At 52.6% G+C, this 22,147-nt stretch overlaps 8 protein-coding genes across 8 annotated transcripts in view; 5 read left to right on the forward strand and 3 right to left on the reverse strand.

Moving 5' to 3' along the window:
* Positions 1–2,525: 2,525 nt before the first annotated feature.
* UCRPA7_6600 (putative 6-phosphogluconate dehydrogenase protein) lies at positions 2,526–3,585 on the forward strand (the record flags this gene model as incomplete). Its single annotated transcript, XM_007919137.1, has 2 exons — positions 2,526–2,644; positions 2,742–3,585. 2 exons carry the CDS (start codon positions 2,526–2,528, stop codon positions 3,583–3,585), a joined length of 963 nt encoding a protein of 320 aa, XP_007917328.1.
* A 1,860-nt stretch (positions 3,586–5,445) lies between these two features.
* On the reverse strand, positions 5,446–6,931 carry UCRPA7_6601 (putative rna binding domain-containing protein; the record flags this gene model as incomplete). Its single annotated transcript, XM_007919138.1, has 6 exons — positions 5,446–5,906; positions 5,957–6,104; positions 6,152–6,207; positions 6,276–6,330; positions 6,737–6,832; positions 6,896–6,931. The coding sequence occupies 6 exons, from the start codon at positions 6,929–6,931 to the stop codon at positions 5,446–5,448; spliced, it is 852 nt and encodes a 283-aa protein (XP_007917329.1).
* A 1,010-nt stretch (positions 6,932–7,941) lies between these two features.
* On the reverse strand, positions 7,942–9,476 carry UCRPA7_6602 (putative atp-dependent rna helicase eif4a protein; the record flags this gene model as incomplete). Its single annotated transcript, XM_007919139.1, has 5 exons — positions 7,942–8,595; positions 8,656–9,014; positions 9,070–9,138; positions 9,200–9,274; positions 9,440–9,476. 5 exons carry the CDS (start codon positions 9,474–9,476, stop codon positions 7,942–7,944), a joined length of 1,194 nt encoding a protein of 397 aa, XP_007917330.1.
* A 991-nt stretch (positions 9,477–10,467) lies between these two features.
* On the forward strand, positions 10,468–12,128 carry UCRPA7_6603 (putative f-box and domain-containing protein; the record flags this gene model as incomplete). Its single annotated transcript, XM_007919140.1, has 2 exons — positions 10,468–10,472; positions 10,955–12,128. 2 exons carry the CDS (start codon positions 10,468–10,470, stop codon positions 12,126–12,128), a joined length of 1,179 nt encoding a protein of 392 aa, XP_007917331.1.
* Positions 12,129–13,593: 1,465 nt separating this feature from the next.
* UCRPA7_6604 (putative ccch zinc finger and smr domain containing protein) lies at positions 13,594–15,922 on the forward strand (the record flags this gene model as incomplete). Its single annotated transcript, XM_007919141.1, has 4 exons — positions 13,594–13,733; positions 14,007–14,437; positions 14,952–15,282; positions 15,340–15,922. The coding sequence occupies 4 exons, from the start codon at positions 13,594–13,596 to the stop codon at positions 15,920–15,922; spliced, it is 1,485 nt and encodes a 494-aa protein (XP_007917332.1).
* Positions 15,923–16,606: 684 nt separating this feature from the next.
* Positions 16,607–17,833, forward strand: UCRPA7_6605 (putative tlg2-vesicle protein of 38 kda protein; the record flags this gene model as incomplete). Its single annotated transcript, XM_007919142.1, has 1 exon — positions 16,607–17,833. One exon carries the CDS (start codon positions 16,607–16,609, stop codon positions 17,831–17,833), a length of 1,227 nt encoding a protein of 408 aa, XP_007917333.1.
* Positions 17,834–18,198: 365 nt separating this feature from the next.
* UCRPA7_6606 (hypothetical protein) lies at positions 18,199–20,027 on the reverse strand (the record flags this gene model as incomplete). Its single annotated transcript, XM_007919143.1, has 3 exons — positions 18,199–19,551; positions 19,813–19,920; positions 19,983–20,027. The coding sequence occupies 3 exons, from the start codon at positions 20,025–20,027 to the stop codon at positions 18,199–18,201; spliced, it is 1,506 nt and encodes a 501-aa protein (XP_007917334.1).
* A 1,369-nt stretch (positions 20,028–21,396) lies between these two features.
* Positions 21,397–22,147, forward strand: part of UCRPA7_6607 (putative proline iminopeptidase protein) — a gene marked incomplete at both ends in the record, with an annotated part of 1,579 nt that continues 828 nt past the window's right edge. Inside the window, 2 exons of the mRNA XM_007919144.1 lie at positions 21,397–21,493; positions 21,608–22,100. Of these exons, the coding sequence (XP_007917335.1) occupies positions 21,397–21,493; positions 21,608–22,100 (590 nt within the window). The remainder of the gene's footprint in view (positions 21,494–21,607; positions 22,101–22,147) is intronic.

The raw sequence follows: 22,147 nt of genomic DNA on the forward strand, positions 1-22,147 counted from the left end.
TGTGAGTCGCGGGTGGTAAGAACTTCGTCTGAGGGGTGACGAGCGCACCAGAAGTGCACGTAAAACCTGGCGGGACAACGTTTTGGCGTTCAATGGCTAAATGAAGGGAGTGGGCCGGTTGAGGAGGACGAAGTTGACTCTTAAATATCTCTGTCCTCCTAAGACTCAGAAGTTGTAAGAGTCATAAATTTTGCCCTAAAACACCGCACTCGAGCCACACATGTTTTGGAGCTGCAGCCACACATGGCGGGGTGTTCGGCGGGAGAAGCTTGTTAGGCACAGCACAAGCGGGCGAGCTTGGCCAGCCGGGGGCTAGCTCCAGCACTGTCAAAGTTGTAATTAGAATGCTTAGCACGGGTTGCTCCACGAACAGCTAACAAGTCGGTAAAGGAAGAGACTGCTTTCGTCGACTCGGGCTCTTCTAACTGATGTCTGATCAGAGCTGTAATAAACATGCTTCTGACGGCTTCTTGCCGTTCATTTACGTCCAAGCCAGTGTTGCATAGATTGACAAGGCGGCTAGCCACCCATGCGACCAATAGTACCGCCAATGATAGATTTTCCATCGTCATCAATGGATCGGTTTCTAAGGTCAATCCAGCATTGCCCATGAAAGAATCAATGGCTGACACTCTCGACAGCATCATGTTATAGATCATGTAACACAGCAAAGGGATTCTGTAACAGCCGCCCTGAGCCAACGTCAAACTGATGCCGTTGTTGTACTGGCCTCTCGCGATCTTGCGGCATGGCTCGACGATGACTCATTCATGTCTGCTCTTTTACAGCAGTCGTTTCCGGATCCTTCTCAAAATGATGCATCCGCAGGAGAGATCAGTGTCCTGGCTGCTGTGGTAGATGGGCTTTCCCCATCTCGGCAATTTGGCGAGCCACAAAGCGGCTTTTCTGTGCTAAAAGGCTACACAGAATCACTGCTTCCCTCGTTCTGGGATATGGGGCAGCGCAACTATGAATCAAGCTCGCCGTCATCTATATCGATGCTGCTCGACCCGTTTTCAGGAGACAAGCGCAGTCTACAAGTCACTGTGCCTCTGGCAAACACGATATTCCAGAATGGGCGGCCATCGACACTATTGGCGAGTCGCTGGCAGAAGCAGGCTTCAGGGTCGTTTACCTTGGCCCAGCTCGAGGAAAGAACATCACAGGTCATCCTCCCGTCAATCACCGGTCGTGATCTGATCACAAGAGCTTCGGTGCCATTACTTCCAATCAGCACTCCACGCAAAGTAGTTGCAGGCTTGGGGAATATTATCCGTCAGGTTGAAATAGACGGCCAGCCATCTCCAGCTTCGAAGGAGCTTGAAGCAAACGTGCCGAAACTGCTCGATGCACGCTCGCAAGCGGACCCCGATTTTGTGCCAGGCCCAATTGGCGTCTGGGCACTTGTTTTACCTGAGCCAGTCGTTGAATCTGGAATCTTAGATTCCATGCCTAGCGTCCAATACCTTGGTTCAGAAGGAGAGCGGGATTCCGCCCAAGCGTTTGCAGAGCTATTTCCAAAGCTTTTGACATCGGGATGTCACCTTCATAAAATTTGTATGAATCTCCGAGGCCCATTGATTTAAATTCGCTGACCATGACCTTATAGTAAGTGGTGGCGGAGGATGGGGCTTGAAGCAAGGACTGCTCTCTCTAGATCCACAGACGACTTATACAACACCAGGTGATGAAGATATAGAGAGCTTCATCAAATCTTTCCGGGGCGAATCGTCGGCGGACAGTATCGTTACTCCCGGATCATATGTACAGTTCTTCGTCTCGCCAACCCTGCTACAAGACAGCATTTCAACCATCGTTAACAAAGGTGCCTTGCCCACAACTGTACTCGGCACTCACGACATCAGTTCAACAGAGATCGAGGTAATCGGAACGCCTTCTATGGAAATCCTGCCCGGTCATTTTGGAGGAATTTCAACACAAGGCCTGTTCATATCATCCACCTCATCCAGCAACAAACTTATCACCAAGCTTGATGCTCCCAACTCTTATATTTGGAACGGCCTGCAACATTGGCGATAAAGGTCTTCGGTGAAAGGCAGTGTATTCCTATGAGAGTATTCGATGTTTATATGACGTTCAGCATTGTACTTTTAGTCTTGTCTGTACAATCTCCTGTAGAATACAGTTGTAATGGTAGGAAATAGGAATGATAGGTTATATCCTGTTTATGTAAGCTTGCATGTAATTGCGGAAGCATCCATCCCTCCTTTATCTCGGTCTTAAGGAATTCAGGCCATGGCTAGCGTCCCGCGCCATTCGTGGATGCGCTGTCGTCAATTCATTCAATACTTAATTCGTGTGGAAATAACCATCCCATTTGCACAACAAGCGTAGTTGACTGTCTGTACCTAGGTATTTATAGACTTTACACTCCAATTATTTTTTCTCTTTTGACATATGATAAACAGAACACGGGATTAAATACAAGATTTTGTCATTTTCAAAGAATTTGTAGATCAATACCGAAGATTGTTTGTCAGGAGTCTATTCAGTTACTGGCGCAAATGGCTGCCTCGAAGCTTGCAACAATTGGCATCCTGTCCCTTGGAGATATGGGCACAGGCATTGCGAAACTCCTCGTAGCCAAGGGGTTTTCAGTCGCAACCAATGCCAAAGGACGTAGGTAAGTCAAATTGGCTCTTGGCAAAGACGATTAGAGCCACTTATACTGCCCGATGTTCTTCTACTGTACCAAACATTCTTCACTAACACGTCGCCAGTCAAGACACACTAGATAGAGTCAAGGCGGCGCAAGTCGAAAACATCACATCAGACATCGACCTAGTCAAGAAATGTGACGTCTTGCTCTCTATTGTCCCTCCGCGCGATGCGGCAGCGACGGCGCAGCGGGTCATCGACGCCCTCTCAGGCGGCGTCAAGAGGGAGCCCCCGCTGTACTTTGCTGACATGAACGCTGTTGCGCCGTCTACGATCAAGGACATCGCCCAGAAGATTGACAAGGCTGCCGTTCCGGTGCGCTTTATCGATGGAAGCATCCTCGGCGGTCCGCCAGCGCCAAAAGACTCGCCGGAGGGAGAATGGGAAGTGCCATGGCTCCCAGCGTCCGGTCCGCACAAACTAGCTGATATTCCGGGGTACGGCGAGACCCTGTCGAAGACTCTCAACATCAAGCACATCTCGGATACCATTGGGGCCGCATCTGGTTTGAAGATGTGCTTCGCCTCGCTGTCCAAGGGCTACACGGCCATCGCTATACAGTCTTACACAACGGCGCAGCGTCTCGGCGTGCTGGGTGACCTACAGGAGGCGCTGGCTGCACTCGCCCCGGCGCGTGTGGTGCAGACTGAGAAAGGCCTTGTGGGCATGGCACCTAAGGCTTATCGATGGGTTAGGGAAATGGAGGAGATCTCCAAGACGCATGTCGAGGAAGGGGGCTTTGAGCCATTCATCTTCCAAGGAGCCGCAGGTGTTTACAAGTCGGTAGCGGAAGACACAGTCCTCGGCCAGGAGAAGATCGGACAACGGAAGAGAGGCCGGACCGCGGAAGACATAGCAGCTGCTATGGCGGAGGGATTGGAGCAGAAGAGGAAGAAGACGGATTGATAATACTTCACCTTGGGTATACACATCTTAGGACATTATAGTAGATGGTCAACCAGACCAGATACATATATCATAAGGATGATAATTTTCAAGCCTATTTGGAGCGAGGTCAAACAGTAACCCAGGCTAAGAGGTATTTCATGTCAGTGCCGCGACGCTGCCGGAGCATGCTTCTCAATTGAGAGATCAAGGCGAGGCTGCACTATCCTAGTGTCCCTGTGCCGCCTATAACAGGCACAATTATACGTCTGCAACAACAGCCAAAACTGGATCTCGCCTCAAATCTTGTTCTGTTCCTAACTAACCGTCGTATTGCGGCTGACCTAAATCAGGTTTCCCCTTGCGGATTCCGGGGCGATCGACACCACCACCGTATTCCGTGGCAACGCGTTAACGATGATGAGTCCCTGAAAGTACGGGGATCTCAGAACAATGTGCATTATTTCGCCAGTGATATGGCACGTCACAGAGGTATATTCCCAACTCACTATGATCCCCTCCAGATGTGGCGTTCTCAATCAAGTATGTAATGCCCTGAGAGGAAATGCCGTCCGCAAAGAGGACCAATGCGGGTTTTTGAAGGTGTAGGCGTTGGAACAGGGTGTTACCCAGCTCGGCTCTGTATCTGCAAGGATGTCATTGTGCATTCAGGTCGTCCAGCCTCTCCAGTATATTAGATTCTAGTCGTGAAGGAAAAATTCATGATTTGGAATGTTCAGTTTGTCATCTAAAATATATTCGGTGTTTTGGTGTCTAGTTCCTGAACAACAGGACCCGGAGCAGGTTTCCTTATCAGGCTCGATGGCTTCGAACGAAGCGCCGTCCCAGATCCCGTCACCTCCGGAGTCACCACAAGGCAGTCGTCAAGCTACACATGTAGCTAATGATCAGGCACCTCAGGCGGTTGAAAATCAGCCGCACATGGCTCCTCAAGTGGTAGAGACGGGTGAGAAAGGCATATTTGAGGATGCCTCGACTGAGGAGGACGAGGATGCCGAATCAGATCAAGACGAAGAAGACATCTCTCATGTGCCACGATATCAGCAGACACCTATGCATGCCGGCCCCTATCCTGCATTCCCTAGTTGGCCTGGGTATGAAAGCCCTCCGCCTTCGGAAGTTGGTTCGAAAAGGGCCTCTCGCCAACAAGGAAACCAGCAGCGCAATACATATTGTCGTGGTCAATCACAGCAGCAGCGTGAGCAGAACAGCCACGAACGAGTTGGGACGTTCAGCGATAATAACTTTGCTTTCGAGGCGCCATCACACGGCCGGCAAAGACGGTCGAACAAAAAGACTTTCCCCAGTGGTCAACATAGTGCAAGCTGGAACACACCGTATCCGACCTATGTAGATAACGACCCAGTCGCCGTCCCCATGACTTCTCCCTCACATGGCGGTAGAGCAAAGCACGGAATGCCAACACATGAACACCCCATCCAAGTGCCAGTACGTGTTGTAAACCCAGGCGATCTGGCGCCTCCCAAACCCGAGGCCAAGGAGAAAAGCAGTCTACGCATTAAGTTAGACCTGAACCTCGACGTTGAGATAACACTCAAAGCGAGCCTCAGGGGTGATCTAACTTTGGCATTGTTGTAAGTGAGCAGCCCCGTCTTTGATCCGTCAGACCTCATCCATAATACCACACGACGACTAACCTTGAATAGTAATGATTGAAGTATGCGGCAATTGTATGTAGATTATCTGAGGGACGGCGTCGCGAGGAGTCTATTGGGCGATCATCATGGATCACAAGGCATAGACAAAATTAGCCATATAGCACGGCCCTCAGGGCTCTTAATGTTTAATCGTAACTGTTGGCATTGCTGTTCTTCCGTCGCCGCTTGCCACCTGTGACACTTATTCGATCATGTCAATATCATCCCCTGTCGCCTCTGTTGCCTGACCGTTTCCATTCGACGGCGCTACGGAATGTGCAGGTTCGCCGCCGCCGAAGTAGTCGTCCATCTCGGCATCTAGTTCTTCCTGAGTTTTCTTGGTGCGACCCTCTCTTCCTTTGCGCTCTCCCTCATCCCGTCGTGCACCACGGCCCTCTCTCCTCGCGCCAGGACGTCGGCCACCCTCCCTTCTTCTATTGGGTAGGGGACTCCGAGACCGACTGCCATTGCCACCGGGTACGTACCTATCAATACCCTTACGAGCGGCTCCGTCTCGATCTCGACCTGGAGACAAGGAGCGGCTGCGTCCGCCGGGAACGGTGATGCGCTCCGCGAGTGGACGCCCAGGCATGATCGCAGTGTCAAAAGGATTGCGGCGAGGGCCAGGTCCTGAGGGGACAATAGCAAGTTTGATAGGTTGGCCTGTATGTGTTAGAGTTTGGACTACAACTCTCAGCTACCTAGAGTCTTACCATTAGCATTGGCCCCATCGAATTCTCGGACCGCCTTTGACGCATCCTGATGCGACTCGTATGTGACGAATGCGGTGCCCTCAGAGCGACCAGCACGGTCGTAACGAATGTCGAGCTTGATCACTGGTCCAATTCGGGTGAAGAGGTCCTATAATTCATGAGCGGGTTTTCAATGACTAAGAGCGAAGGCCATACATCGAGATCCTCCTTAGTGAGCTCCCAATGCAGGTTGTCAACTCGAACTTTGGTGCCTTTCGAGTCACTGGGTTCCTTCAATCAGTACATGAGAAGATATAATTTCTGGATCTTATCTACATACCCTTGCGGCTCTGGCGATTCTCGGCCTCGACGCGGTTGTCGGGATCTGCGAGAAGCTGAAATATGCGTCAGCCGGGCATCCCGAAGGGTAGATCGGTGTCTTCAAGTACAATTATCTTCGAATCTGTCGTGAACCCATTCGCTACATGTAGGTTAGCCTCATGTACATATTCCATCGTGGCGCATATAGTCCAAGCACGTACGTATCTAGATTTCGGGGTGCGTCGTCGCGAAAGGACTGTTCCGCCGAAAGGTGATAGTTGTCAGCTTGTTTTTCTCATCAATTACCTTCCTCGGCCGCGATCCCGGGCAATCGAGCGAGCATCGGGAGCTGCGACGGCATTGAAGGGACCGAAGAGGTGATGCATTCAGGAAGGGGTAGGAGAGTGTTGCACCTGCGAAAGGCACATTTTAGTCGAGCGTCTGGAACCGTATTTGTTCAAGAATGGACGCAGGACGCACCTTTCTGACGCCATCGCGGGGATATTCCTGCTGTCTGTCGCGCTCACGTCGCCTCTGGCCGCCGCCTCGACCACCGCGAGGGCCATCTTTGCTCTTCTGGAGGATTGTCAGCAAAGCCTCAGGCAAGGCTACAGGGTGTGGAGTGCTTTTTCAACATACGCGCTCAGCAAGAATCTCGTCGAGACTGCGATCCATACTTCGACGTTATACAAGGCAAAGAGAAAAATATAGGGGCTTTCTGGTGACACGCGGCGCTTGATAGAGAGAATCGGCACACGATTGCCCAAATGGATGTTTCCACGAAGTAGGCAACGGAGACGCGGCTGAATCGGTGGGTTGACAAAAAGGCTAGGTAGAAACCTTGTAGAATGGTCCGGTGCAGGAGGACCGTGCCGAAAACTTGGGCACCAGCCTACCGTCACACGAGGACCGTTTCGCGGGCCAGGTACCTGGAAAGTCTTTGCTCATATGGCTTTAGGGGAGGCGGCTGCAAAATTACACCAATCGGCGCATTACCCTAAGTAGCGCGACTTGGCAAGTACAATGCCATGCCGTCTCCCCTTTACTTGACCCAACCAATGTATTTTGGGTAGCCTTCCCAGCAGTGAGTATCGAGGGAATCTAGGTATATGTAGGGATGAAACACAAGTCTTATAGAAGACAATGGATACCAAGTGAGGCTTACAATACAATAATGCTTTGATATTCTATAATGTTAAAACAGTCTCTTACACACTAGAAATCTTCATATATTTTGAAACATCATATCGTTGTACATCATCACCAGTCACCTTTCACGAAATCACATTTAGGTCGAGATAGTAAGACTTGCGTAGTCCGTCTAAAAGACAATTTTTCATTTGCGGTACCTAGGCCAGTAGTTACAGAAAGGGAAAACGAAGCAAAACGCAGATCCTGCCTATTATCGTTTGGTAGGCACCGTGCACCTGCCGTGGATATTAAGGTGCAAGAGGAGCCGCAGACCCTCAAAATGCAAGTCACTTTTGTGAGAAGACGTCCCTCAAACTGCACCCTTGCCAGAAGTCTGGCGACGCAGCCCCCTTCTCTCTCTATCGACCAACGCGACACAGATACCCCATAGAGGAAGTCCCCAGCGGAGAGACTTCCCCCAAACCCAACTCGGTTTGCGGCGTATCCGTATGCAGACAAAAATTAGGAAACTGGCGGATTAGATGAGGTATGATCTAAATCAGATCGGCAACGTTCATGGGCATCTCCTCAATCTGGGTGCTGTAGAATTGCTCGATCTCTCTCATCATGCGCACATCCTCGGCGGTAACGAAGTTGATGGCAACTCCCTTACGACCGAAACGACCACCACGACCAATGCGGTGGATGTAGTTCTCCCGGTTGGCGGGGAGATCGTAGTTGATGACCAGCGAGACCTGCTGGACATCGATACCACGGGCCAGAAGGTCAGTGGCAATCAGGACACGAGACGAACCGGATCGGAATTCCTTCATAATCAGGTCACGCTGAGCCTGGTCCATGTCACCGTGCATGGCAGAGACGGTGAAGTCACGAGCGGTGAGCTTATCGGTGAGCCAGTCAACCTTTCTGCGGGTGTTGCAGAAGATGACGGCCTGGGTGATAGTAACCGTCTCGTACAAGTCAGAGAGGGTATCGAGTTTCCACTCCTCCTTCTCGACAGCGATGTAGAACTGCTTGATACCTTCCAGGGTAAGCTCGTCCTTCTTGACGAGGATACGAACGGGGTCGCGCATGAACTTGGTCGTAACCTCCAGAACGTCCTGGGGCATAGTAGCAGAGAGGAGAACCACCTGGGTGGATTGGGGCAGGAGCTGGAAGATGTCATAGATCTGCTCAGTGAAACCACGCTGGAGGAATAAATGTTAGTAAGAAATTCGCTATACAAACACATGTTGATAAGGACTTACAGAAAGCATCTCGTCGGCCTCGTCGAGCACGAACATCTTCATGCCATCGGTCTTGAGGAATCGTCGCTGGATCATGTCCTGGACACGGCCAGGAGTTCCAACGACGACCTGAGGTCCTTCCTGAAGGGCCTTCATGTCATCGCGAACACTGGTTCCACCAATGCAGGCGTGGCACTCAATGTTCATGAAGTCGCCAATGGCGACAACGACCTTCTGGATCTGCTGAGCCAGCTCACGGGTCGGAGCGAGAATCAGAGCCTGGCACTGCTTCACGTTGGTGTCGATCTTCTGGAGGACAGAGATGGAGAAGGTGGCGGTTTTGCCGGTACCGGACTGGGCCTGGGCGATAACATCATGGCCTGAAAATGTAATTAGTCGTGGAAGCATCTCAGACAATAGTCAGGTCGCGCTTACCCTTGATGACGGGCATGATGGCGCGCTGCTGGATAGCAGACGGACGCTCGAAGCCATAAGCGTAGATGCCTTGACCAAAGTTAGCCTAACCCCTGCGCAGCGCACGGCTGAAATCCAAGCAGTATCTTACCTCGAAGCAACTCAGACTTGAGGTTCATCTCATCGAAAGAGTCGACAGTCTCATCGTAGTTGGACTCGATTTGACCTGCAAAGCGAAGGCGCGGTTAGTTTCGTTGCTTTTCAATTACTGTCATGATGGTCATGATCGCGTTGTCGGTGAGGCCCGCCTGCCTCCCTGGAAGATTTCGCATCGCGGGGCGCAGGCAGGCGCGGGGCAGGGACAACAAGGAGAAATCGAGGGAGAACTTACCCTCGGGGACATCCTCGAGTCCCTTGTCAGTAGCCATGATTGCGATTAAGTTTGTGAGGAATTTCCAGATCTCAAGCCCTGCTTGGATCTAGAAATTTATCGACGAAGACGGAGGTGGGGTTGTCTCGAGAAAAAAAATCGCAACAGCTGTCTCTCAAGAGAAAGCGATGCGAAGACCTCACAGTCGAATTGAAGATAATCGAAGTGAAAACCAGATTCAATGCTCTCACGAAATGGAGAGCAAACAAATCTAGGGGAGTCGGTTTATCTGGTGATGTCTGTTCTGTTTGTTGAAGTGGTGATAGGGAAAAAGAGATTCGCAGGAAAATTTTGGGGAAGTAGCGACCTTTGATATATTGGGCCTGAGGCAATAACCCAATTATTTTTTTTTTTGCCTAGGGCGTGGGTGGCAGCTTCCATTGCTGGAGGCCCCTGGTGGACAGCCTAACAGCTTAGAGGCAAATATGACCCGCCTTAAGGAAAATAGTGGGTCCCTGCAATACACAGAAATGCTTGAGAGCTGAGGCTAGCAGGCCAGTACTCTAGCAGCCACCCAGACACATCATTCATTCACTACAAGAGTCACCCAAATGCAGGCTTTTTAGGTGTGTATCTGCTGCACCTTCGACTCATCCGATGACATTGGAATCCTTTCAAAGCGGCAATTTGGAGTCATCATAGCGTTGGACTAGCTACAACAGACAGGGCCAATATCCGATTAGCAGTGGCTAGCATTTTGTTCGTGTTATACCTACCTAGGTATCTAGGTATCGGAGACATCATCTTAAAGCCGTCATCTCACCTTCCGTGTGTGTTTTTTTGCCGACCAAGGTGTGGCCCCAGGATGCTTCTCTCCGCCACCGAAGAGCCTCACAAGGCCATACAACTCGACGCCAACGGCCATGGGACAGCCACGAGGGAACCAGTGAATGACACATTGGTTGACCAGACGTCCTTTGAGTCATCGACCCCCGCAATCCCATCCCATCCCCTCGGCATCAAACCCCTTGGTAACCAGTATCTCTCAGATGCTGTCAGTGCACGAAAATCTTTAGGGACCTTGCAGGCCCTCCCAGATGAGGTTCTCAGCCAATTATTCGAGTATCTCGACCACAAGACTCTCCGGGTGTTAGGATATACTTGCAAGTTTCTATTTGCGTTTTGTCATTCGGATGAGTTTTGGAAACCACTGTTTCTAGAGTGAGTTGACGCCGAACATTTTCTTCTACCCGACTATTCTGAGCCGTAGCCACTCCTGTTCCTTCTTTCGCCTTAAGAGGAAGTCTAGGCTTATGGAGGGGTAACTCGATTTCTCCTCCACATATCTCATGATGTGCCCTGCAATGTAGAGGCGTTAGACCCAATAGCAAAGACTCGTTGGATTCGTCCTCGTTCTAGTTCTTTCGTTTTCATTCCTCACTTTACACCACGAGTTCCGTTTGTAGCCAACCTGTGGCAATTATTCCAACTTCAAGCCGGGTTCATTCTCAAATACTGTAACTGACATGTAAGTAGGTCGCACACCGAGAAGAAGCGACCTTTCACATGGCAAGGCACCTGGAGATCTACTCTCCTCGAACTGCCTAAAGGAAGGGAGGCCCGTATTGATTGCAGCAATGTGTTCTCCGATGTGTTGCATCGGCCGTTCGTCTGCAGTAACATCTCGCTAGACCAATATTGCAGCAACATTTCGCGGGCAAACGAGATCAAGCGATTCCAGGATCTCAGTTATGAGAATTTCGCGGCTGATTGGGCCGACAAGCCCTTCATTCTTACAGAATGTATCAGGCCTTGGCCTGTTACCAGGTCCTGGAATGTTAGCAAGCTCCTGAAGCTATATCGTGATGTCGAGTTTCGAGCTGAGGCAGTGGACTGGCCGTTTTCGACATATTACGACTACATGCACAGAAACCAGGATGAGAGCCCATTGTATCTGTTTGACCGCAAATTTGTGGAGAAGATGAGCATAACAGTCGGCAAGTCCGACGATGCGGCTTACTGGAAACCAGACTGCTTCGGACCAGACTTGTTCGAGCTGCTCGGAGCTGAACGGCCAGCACATCGATGGCTGATTATCGGACCGGCAAGAAGTGGCTCAACGTTTCACAAGGACCCGAATGGAACCAGTGCCTGGAATGCGGTTATACAAGGGTCCAAATATTGGATCATGTTTCCCCCAACGGTCTCCGTGCCAGGTGTCTATGTGTCTCAAGACAACAGCGAGGTCACCAGCCCACTGAGCATTGCCGAATGGCTGCTCGAATTCCACGAGGAAGCTCGGCAGCTTCCAGAATGCAGAGAAGGTATCTGCAAGGCTGGGGAGATCTTGCATGTGCCGAGTGGCTGGTGGCATCTCGTTGTCAATCTTGAGAGCGGCATTGCGCTCACCCAGAACTTTGTTCCCAATGCACACCTTGCAGAAGTGCTGTCCTTCCTTAAGGACCGAGCAGAGCAAGTGACTGGCTTCAAACGGGAGGTCGTCGATCCTTACACTCTCTTCATGAACCGCCTGAAGCAGCAATATCCAGGATTGCTAGAGGAAGCGCTCAAGGAAGTTGAAAGAAGAAATGGGAGAAAAAAGAGGAGATGGGATATTGCCATAGGCAAAGAAGAAACTGACGGGGCTCAACACGAGAGTACTGGTTTTAGTTTCGGCTTTGGAGGCGGTGATGACGACGAAATCCCATGACGAACTCATGAGCTGAATAGCTCCTGGATGCAGGATGCATGGTCTTCATAGGTAGTCATAATCTCTTAAAGATGCTTCAACAAGGATAGCAATGTCACAGCACTAGCGATTCTAGATGGACCATGAATGACTGCTTAAGCATCTGGAAATTAGGGTAACGGCTTGTAGTAGCCAGTGACATCTTTCGATCTCTTGAAATGCTTCTTATCATCAATGAATAGCAGAAGGAAAACAGCAGCTACTTCATGTAAATTTCTCGTGTATCAGTGGTGGCTTCCAGGTTGTTTAGATGGTAATGAGAGGTACGTACTTCAGCTAACTCAAATTGGGTGTTTAGGTGTAAAGGAGTTAGGCCATCTCAGGCTATCTACTAACGTGCCTCCTAGCTGGGTACCAGGTTAGGATATGGACAAAGAAACCCCTACTAGCGGAGATAGCTGGTGACGGGCCAGTCCCGTTTCGCTGGTGCTCCTAACCCCACGCAGCCACGCCTCAGTTCCTCCCCCCAAACTGAGGAGCGCGGACGAATGCATCACATCACATCAGCACTGCACCAGCATCACCTGGATCCTGGGGCTCCTGCACAGCTGGGTTCGCTTTGTCACAGCTGAAGTGCCTGCCACCAGCCGATCCGCCCGCATTCGACCTACCTGCATCGCTGTAGGTAGGCACTTGAGACTCTGCGACAGACGCCCGGTACGCCCAGGCCAAGCTACGTAGTCATCGACTGCATGGGATATTAAGGCTATCTATCTAATCTTACCTTGCCTTACGAACGAGGCAGTGCGTCCATGCGAGCCTCGAGACATCCTGCCAACCAACACCGCTACAACCACCTCTCGATCCGCCTTGCTCGACCATTTGGCTTTGGCAGCCTGCGTCTCTTCACTTCTCCCACCGAAATCAACTCTTACCATACCGCTGCTTGCGCTAATCCCTGAGCTGCGGGCTCACTGTCGGTCGAGTCGCAGCTGACTGCGCCCGCGTAACTCCTACGACCGACGTGCACCCGACACCATTGCCTTTGTTGTTGAATAATGCGGCTGGCTGTGATACAAGGATGACACCATGCCACTAGGTCATGACCTCTTCTTTCAGCATCCAGAGCCTGCGTTTTTCATCTTTGCGTTGTCTATCGCACTGGACTTCCGATTAGCGACACGTGTGTTTGATTTCACCGCTTGGTGATTCCCCTGCAGGGCGTGCCCTTTGTTTTGTTCACACCCCTCGAACTGCAGCACAATACCTTGTTAGCTACCGTACTTCACCTTGGCTCGCGACCCCAACTCCCGTCCTGGTCCTCAAGGCTGACGCAGCCAGCTTGGTTGTCATCCTTCCGACTGACCGGTCCCTCCCAGTTCGAATTATATCATAATACCCTGAAACGTTTACTTTCGCGAAGCGTGGCCACTACGAGCCGCGATTACTATACCCACATCGGATCCTCTCGCCGCGTGTCGCAAGCATGGTATCTGACGAGACATACGAGATCTGCCTTCCGGTCCTCCAAGACTCGAGTATCGAGGAGGAAGACAAGACGGACAGGCTGGAGGAGCTGCTGAGGAAAGAAACAAGCCTGACTGGTCAGGCCCTCGAAAATGCAGTGTTAGACGCGCTCTGGAGATTCAGGGAAGGAGGGGGAAACGCAACCTCCCCGCCGCCTATACGGCAGACTATCCTTCGACGACCCTCCCCAGCTTCATGGAGGGGCTCTCCTACGCCCCTTTCCGGATCACCACGCCTCGGCATCAGCCCGTTGGCGCCGCCAGGGTTCGTTCCCTCCAGCTTCAGTCGTGCGAAGTCATCAACAGCCTCCCCCTTTGGATCCCCTCGGCCGTCGCCCCGCCTGGCATTTGCTACTCCTGTCATTCCACACAGCCCGAACCTTAATGCTTACGAGTTCGCGAGCGACAACACTCCGTCGCAGGAGATTTTTGGTGATTTGCAGTCGGACAATGTGGACTGGCTCGTGAGTGATGATGCAATCAGCATCTCCTCGTCTGTCGGCACGCCTAGCGGCCTGAATGCTGCGGCGCCAGAGTTCTCCTCGTCGCAGCAAACGGACATGACCCCGTATGACATGCTTCGCTCGATTCTAGGCCAGTCGAGAACCGATGAGGAGATAGATGCCGCACTGGCTATGCATGGCTATGATCTCGGTGCCACTATCAGCTCTATCATGGAGAGTCAAATGCCGGACCCCGCTGCCATAGCTCTTCAGCTCGAGGAGCAAAACATTCTCATTGGCAAGTCCATGACTCCTGAACTTCGACCATCGACACCGGCAGACCAGAAATCTGGCGTGATTTGTAAGTTCTTTTTATCCACGGGCCAATGCGCTCGCGCCGACTGCCGGTTCAGCCATGATCTGAGCAGTCATGTTTGCAAGTAAGTTTCCTGATACTCTTGAGAACGAGACAGTCACTAACATCGCGCGAAGATATTGGATCGCCGGTAACTGCCTGGCAGGGAAGACATGCATTTTCTCACATGATCCCGCCCATCTAATTAACCGTCTCAACGTGGATGGCAGCAGCACGCCACCTACCCAAAAAGTGCAAGCCAATATCCAGATCCAGGATTTCAATAGCTTCCCGGCCCTTGCGCCAGGCACACCAGAGCAGCTGCCCATATTCGCCTCCCCGAATAACTTTCCTGGTGTTGGAATAACACCTCCTCCTGGCTTCAAAGCCCTCCACACGTACGGTGGTGATATCAGTCGTCCTCGGTCTCGACCAGGGAGTCGTCATCAGCAACAGAAGGACTCTAGTCAATCCGCGCCATCTTTGGATGACACCGAAGCTTTCCCAACCTTGGGATCAGCGCCTGCGAAATCTGGCAAGAAGCATCATGGAAAGAGAGGTGGTCACGGCCACGGTCCGAAAGAAACCTTCACCCCAAGCTCATTAGCAGATATCGTGAAGATGTCACCGTCTCCTGGGCCGGGATCATCTCGCCAAGAGACTAGGAAGCTCGGGCGAAATGGAAGCTCCACGAGTGTTCGGAACGGCGAGAACAGTGCTGCTGCCCAGGCGATTCCGAACCCGAAGCACATCCCATGGCTCGAAACTGGTGATAAGGCCAATAAGGCGTATCTTAAGTCCCGTCAGGAAGCTATCAAGCATGGCGGGCTTAGGAATAAATTTCTACAGAGGTTTGTGAATCCAACTTAGCTGACGATCCCTGAGCACCTGCTGACTGGCTTATGAAGTGCGGCACAAGCTTGGAACCGCAATGATGCCCGTGCGGCCAAGGCACTGAGTCTACGTGGCCAGAGCGAGAACGATCTTATGAGGAAGGCACATCGCGAAGCAGCAAAGGAGCTATATGAAGAGCGTAACAAGAACAGCTTGTCAAGTCCAGAGATATATATAGATCTTCATGGTCTTCACCCTGAGGAGGCAGTTGAGTACCTTGAGCGAGTGCTTTTGGAGAACAGCAAGGAGAACAGACCCATATATGCCATCACAGGCACTGGCCATCATAGCAAGAACGGCAAGGACAAGGTGGGCAAGGCGTTGCGGAATTTTCTCAACGAGTGGCGGTATGCGTACCGCGAATTCTCCGTTCCGGGAGATCGCAACAACATGGGTGGGATCCTCGGCATAGACGCTCGGAGCTGGGACAAGTCGCTGACTAGAGATGGCGCGAAGAAGTTAGAGGAGCCGAAGGAAGAGGTCGATATTCTCGACCAGGGCGTCGAGATAGGGGAAGGCAAGGTGAGGCTTTTGGTAAGGGACACCACGGCTGGTAAGGAGCCGCCCAAGGGACCCTCAGGGAATCGAGGTCGATGACAGACTCCCCTACGAAAATAATAATAAACAAATTTCATAAACTTGACTGATCATCTCATGGGGCAATTATAACTTGGTCTATGAATTAGAGTAAATAGATCACCGGGCTTGCCTTAAGGTGGTGGAGGGTCCCCGTTGATGCTCTTGTTAGCGCCAGTCTTATCAGCCCTACATATCAGCTGTCCTGGGCTTGATCGCCGCCTGCTGATGACGTCGCTGAGTGAAGAGTCCAGCGGCACGTCTATTCCAAGACAACTGTGAAACTGTCTCTGTGACTCGCCATTCGTGCAACTCTCCTCACCAGATATCAACCTGCCCAACATTCATTTCTTCCGCAAGACATCACGCCCGCTAAACCTCATCTAGCGCTCGCTCTTTAGGTAGCCACATTGTGTCGGACTCGGAGCTTACCACGCTAGCGGAGCTAAGCTTCACTGCCCCTGTCGTAACCTGTAAGCTCAACTCGTGGCTGAGGCGGCGCTCAAGCCCAGCAAGACCCTTACAGTTTGTACATCCTCAAACATCTCCCCAAGGATCCCGAAACTCGATCTTCTACCTTCACAACCAGACCCCAATGGCTACGAGGAGGTAGCAATTCGATCGATTATTCCATCATAAGCGTACGCTTTCACAATCCGACGCTTCCGCCGCAGTTCCGGCCTCGCTTCGGAGCGACATCAAATCATGCCCGCCGACTACAAGTCCGCAGCAGCGGCTCTGTCCCTATCCCCATCGCCAGTCAATACGCCAACATCACCGCGCCATGGTGACTCCGATGACGAGGACCACGGCGAGTCTTCCCCTGCCCCGCCTTGGGTGCGCACCCGACCCTCCGTCTCCGCCCGCCGACTGTCCACTCGCCCGTTCAACCCGAACCGCAGGGCGTCCTCGACACAGAACCGGTCCTTCGTGACACAACTCATCCGCACCGGCGAGCAGACAACTCGCTGGGCGCTGAAGCTGTTCTACCGCCTCTCGCCGCTGCAGCGCGTGCTCGTGGTCGTCGCCCTGGTGGCGGTCTTCATCCTCTCCATCCTCGCTCTCGTCTACTCGCACAAGATCTTCGGCTGGCTCGGTCCCGTGTCGACCAAGTGGCGCGCGCTGCCCGGCGGGTGGCTGATCGTCTGGTTCCTGACGTTCGGGACGGCGTTCCCGCCCATGATCGGGTACAGCACGGCGTGCACGGTGGCGGGCTTCGTGTACGGGTTCCCGCTGGGGTGGCCGATCGTGGCGACGGCCAGCGTCGCGGGCAGCCTGGCGGCGTTCGTGACGAGCCGCACCGTCTTCAGCGGCTACGTGGACCGGCTGGTCGGGCACGACAAGCGCTTCCAGGCGCTGGGCCACGTCCTGCGGCACGACGGCCTCGTCGTGCTCGCCCTCATCCGCTTCTGCCCCCTGCCCTACAGCCTGAGCAACGGCTTCCTCGCCACCATCCCCAACATCCACCCGGGCGCCTTCGCCCTCGCCACCGCCCTCAGCAGCCCCAAGCTGCTCGTCCACGTCTTCATCGGCAGCCGCCTGGCCCTGCTCGCCGAGAAGGGCGACACCATGAGCGGCGGCGACCGCGCCATCAACTACGTCTCCATGGCCGTCGGCGGGCTCGTAGGCGCCACGGTCGGCTATGTCATCTACCGGCGCACGATGGCGCGGGCGGCCGAGCTGGCGCGCGAGGAGGATCCCGAAGCGGCGGCGGCGGCGGCCCGCGCTGGGCTGCCCGGGGCCGGCGACTATGCGGACAGCGAGGAGGAGGACGCGCGGCTGATGGACCCAAACGACGCAGACGCCGCGGCGCTGATGGACGACGATGACATCTCGCTGTGGGACAACACGGATGGCGTCGAGGGAGGCGGCTATAGAGACAGCTTTACGGATGAGGATGGGACCTCTCAGGGGAAGGCGCAGAGGAAGTAGATGATTGAATGAGTGCTAGAATCATGTACAATGGGATTGTTATTTCAAGGCGTTTCAAAGGCTTCGCATAGAAAAGGGGAAGCAGGAGGTTTGTAGGCTAAGAAGTAGCTTTGGACGACGTATCATAGACGTACACAAGATATAGGAGGCGATGCAAAATTCCCTTGAAAGGAGGGCTAAATGCAACCATACTACTTGAACCATCCATTGTGTCCTATCGTCCGTGGTATCCCCAGCAAGCTCATGACAGTCAATTTCCCCTGTACAATTTACTAAAAGCAAAACGCCATACCCGATGCTGCTTGCCTAACGCCATCGCTTTACAAAATTTCCATCATGATATAACATTCGCCCACTGGAGAACATCACCGTGGGTTCTGAAACTGCTGCATAAACTGGATTGCCTGCTCCATGGGATAGCCAATGAATACCGGGCCATTGAAGACAATCTGGGGAGCACCGCCACCGGTCGTCTTGGACATATCCGCAGCGTTGATAAATGTCGGTTGCGGTGGAGGCGAACTGTAAGGGGGAACCTGCTGCTTTGGAGGAGTAGCGGGCTGGTTCATGACATGATCCTCTGGGATCTGTCGGGGGCTTGGGTCGGGCTCCAGGTGCGGTAGATGGGGAGCTTTCATCCCATTAAGCGGCGTAAGCTTCGTGTGGTCAAAAGGGCATTTTCTAGCAGGTGCAGCTTTTGGTGTCTGCACAGGACCAGGCATCTGCACTGGTGCCGGTGGCGGTGATACAGGCCGCTCGTCTTGCACATCAAATCCCGAGACTCTATCGTAGATGGGCACGGAGATACCCCACGGCCGGCTTGGTGACTCGCCTACTCTGACCTCCTTCAAGGGTCGATCAAAGTGACTCTGACGGTCAAGATCACTGTCCTCACTCTGTGGCACAGGATCCATCTTCTCAGGGTCGTCCGTCGAGTTGGCACTCACTTCCTGAGCCCAGTTTTCAACACGCTCATTCGAGACTTTCTCCACGTCGGCACCGGCTTCAGCTTCTGCTGACGGCAACATCGGAGCATGGAGGTGACTCAGGTCTTGGATCATCGTGGCGAGGTTTCCGTATTTGGCATCTAGCTTTCGTATCTGCTCTTCGTTTCTCTGATATCTGCGGACACAGACCTCATGGCTGCGCGGGATCTGATGTTTGTGTTTCTCGACATAGTTGGCAATCTCTTCTGGCGAGTGCTTGTCAAGGAATCGTATAGGGCATTTGGCAGCGCCATTAGCAGTGGCCTCGCCGGATGCTGATTCTTCGACCATGGCAGCACATATTGGATCGCCTGAATGATCCGGTGTCGCATCTTGGGCATCGCTATCGCCGTTGGGTTGGGCGTCGGCGTCTCCATTCGGTGCGGGCCGGGAGAAGGGGCAGCCCAAGTGGCCCTTCTTGCCCTCGACGGTGAAGTCCTGCTCTAAAACGGTGGACATGGATGTCATGTTGGTGGAGAAGGTCTCTCCAGTCGAGCCGCTGCCCCGGCTGGCATCGGCGAGAGCGGAGAGCTGATGCGCGACTTTGCGGCCCTCGCGGATGAAGATAGCCAGCTCGGCCTGAGCACTGTCGGACTGGCGTCTGCTGGGCAACGGGACGTGAGGAGTGTTGATCAGGGAAGGATGGTGGATGTCGGGAGGAAGTTGCAGCTTGGCCAAGGTCTCGGAGATATCTGGGGCCGCCGGAGCATACTTATCGGCGAGGTATTGGTACTGCGGCGCGCGCGCGTGGGCGCGGAGGTGTCAGCTGAGAGCCGCCTAGAACCAGGATTCGCCGCACCAAAAAGTCCAGAAAGAGAAAGAGGAAAGGATTGGGGGATCAGAGATTTAGAAAAAGATGTCTACATGGCCGCCAGATGGCAGCTCTAGATCTAGAGCTAAGATAAACTCATCATAGGAATCCTCCCGCGCATCAAGAGCGAAAAGGGAGAGAAAGAAACAGGTGACAAAGGGGGATAGATGGCCTGGACATACCTGCTCGTGTGCGAAGCGCAGCTTGTGCTCGAGAATGGTCTTGCGGTCGATCAAACCCTGCACTTCGTCGGCCAGTGCATTGAAAGACTCGACCAGAGTCTGGGCCAGCTGTTGATGATCCATATCATGCCAAGTCATATCATATCATATCAGAGCACCATCTAAGATACGACTGTTGCCAGCAGCGCGGAGTGCGGGTTGGGATTGCTGGTCATTTGGGTGTTTGGAGTCGGAGGGAGTGGCCTCTCTCTCGCTACACCAAAAGCGTTGGTTGCGTGCTCTTTTTCAGTCACGAAGAGAATTTGAAAGTTCCGACCAGGGACGGAATTGGAAGGGTTCCGAGGATCGCTCAGCCAAAAGGTTCTGCCGAGCTCCGGCAGGCGTCGGCTCCAGCACTCCAGCACTCCAGGGCTTCAGACGGCTGACGTATGCCGCCTCTAGCGCCTACGCAGTATGCCTCTGCGGTCAACCTGTAGAAGCGCCTCAGTGTTCTAAAGCTTCAAACATATCTTAGGTTTTCTTTTCTGAACTGTCACCAAGATGTGACTTGTCTGCTCCAATTGCTTTTAGAGCCATACTTGCTTGCTGAATTGGACATGACAGACATAGATCATCGCAAAACAGTGCCACCATGAGCTGAGTATTTCAGTAGGGTCAGTGAAAGTCGTCATTCTACCCAGTAAGTTGTAATGTAACCCACCGTCTCATGCAAGAGAGCTGTGGGAACCTTTGATACCGGCTGTTGCGAAAGAGCATCCAAATCTTGAAGATTGCACAACTAAACTACTCAAACATGTATTCCGGGTAGACAAACATTGAGTAAATCCAACCTTATGGTCTTCCACCACGAGTAACAAATAGACTGGGGCATACCCAGCAGATGATGAATATTTAGCTTGAGCTGAGATCGCCATGGTCGAACAACAATGCGAGGAGGTTGAATTGAATTATCTTTATTGATACTCCCGCGTGCCTGTGCTTTCCACATTTGAATTTGACAATGATAGCCGGTATGCACATCATGTTCAGTAAGGCAGGTAGTCGTCGAATTCCACGACGCGTTGCCGCCAGTAAGCCGGCGGCCGAATAGACGCCTATAGAGTCATAGACACCTAGATATCCTAGCCAGCAACAGTAACTGGCAACTACCACAAGGCAGAGCCAGTTAGGGTGGCTCGGTGGGACGAGCCGCCTTGGTCTACCTACAATATCTACATAGTACCTACCTTTCCTACCTTACCTTGTCCGTAAGGCAACTAGTTAGATATACGAATGCCTTCACAGAATTTCACTTCACACCACATCAAATTAAATCAGACGAATTAGCATGTTTACTATATGACTCAATTTCATATTATTCCCTTTCCTTTAGGGCGTCCACAAAACTCGCTTTTCCAGCAACCCTTCCTGTCTTGAATATAAATATTGCGGTTTCGGCTTGGCTTCCGACAAGTCTTATCTTAGATATCTCTTTGAGAACCCCTCAGTAACCAACAAGCCCGGCTAGAGGCTAGAGAACACCGCTTTAAGCAGTGCCTTTGACGCATCGTGCCGCCTTGTCGAGCTTCTGGCAGGATGGTGAGCATGTACGACCCGTCGCATCACAGCTTCGGTCCTGCTGCCGCGTCAGATGGCATCGAGCCGGCCAGGCTTCTGAGCCATCACACCCACCTGGTTCCAGGTAAGGCTTCATTACAGAGCTAATTGCTCACCTGCACGTCCCACAAAGGAGCTGCTCATCCATTCAGTCCAGTATCCTCCCATTGACACAGAAACATTGCTAAACGGTGCCTAGGCCAACTACTGGTAACAGAATATGCCTTTGAGGTCCCCAAGGACTACAACAATCCCTCTAGTGGGTCCATCAGGCTGTTCGCCCGAAGTGTAACAAAGAGAGAGGTCCCTATCATCCCTCTCTCATCTGCCGACTTCTACCACTATGCCCAGAAACCCTGGTTTGTCTACCTCGAGGGTGGGCCAGGCTTTGGCAACCGCGAGCCCCAGGAGTCGCCAATCACCCGCTTTGTCCTGAATAGGGGCTACCAGATGCTGTTTCTGGACTACCGCGGCACAGGCCTCAGCGCTACCATTACGGCAGACACACTGGAGCTGCAAGGCGGCCCCCAGGAGCAGGCCGATTATCTCAAGCTATTCCGCCAGGACAACAACGTCCGCGATCTGGAAGCTGTTCGGCGCTGTCTGACCGAGGACTACCCCGCCGAGAAGAAGCAGTGGTCCATCTTTGGCCAGTCGTTCGGTGGCTTTGTGTCCCTGACATATCTTTCCAAGTATCCTCAGGGGCTACGGGAGGTGTTCCTGACCGGAGGACTGGCCC

The sequence above is a fragment of the Phaeoacremonium minimum genome (genome assembly GCF_000392275.1).
Source record: "Phaeoacremonium minimum UCRPA7 unplaced genomic scaffold PA7_03_scaffold_479, whole genome shotgun sequence".
Taxonomy (NCBI): Eukaryota; Fungi; Ascomycota; class Sordariomycetes; order Togniniales; family Togniniaceae; genus Phaeoacremonium; species Phaeoacremonium minimum.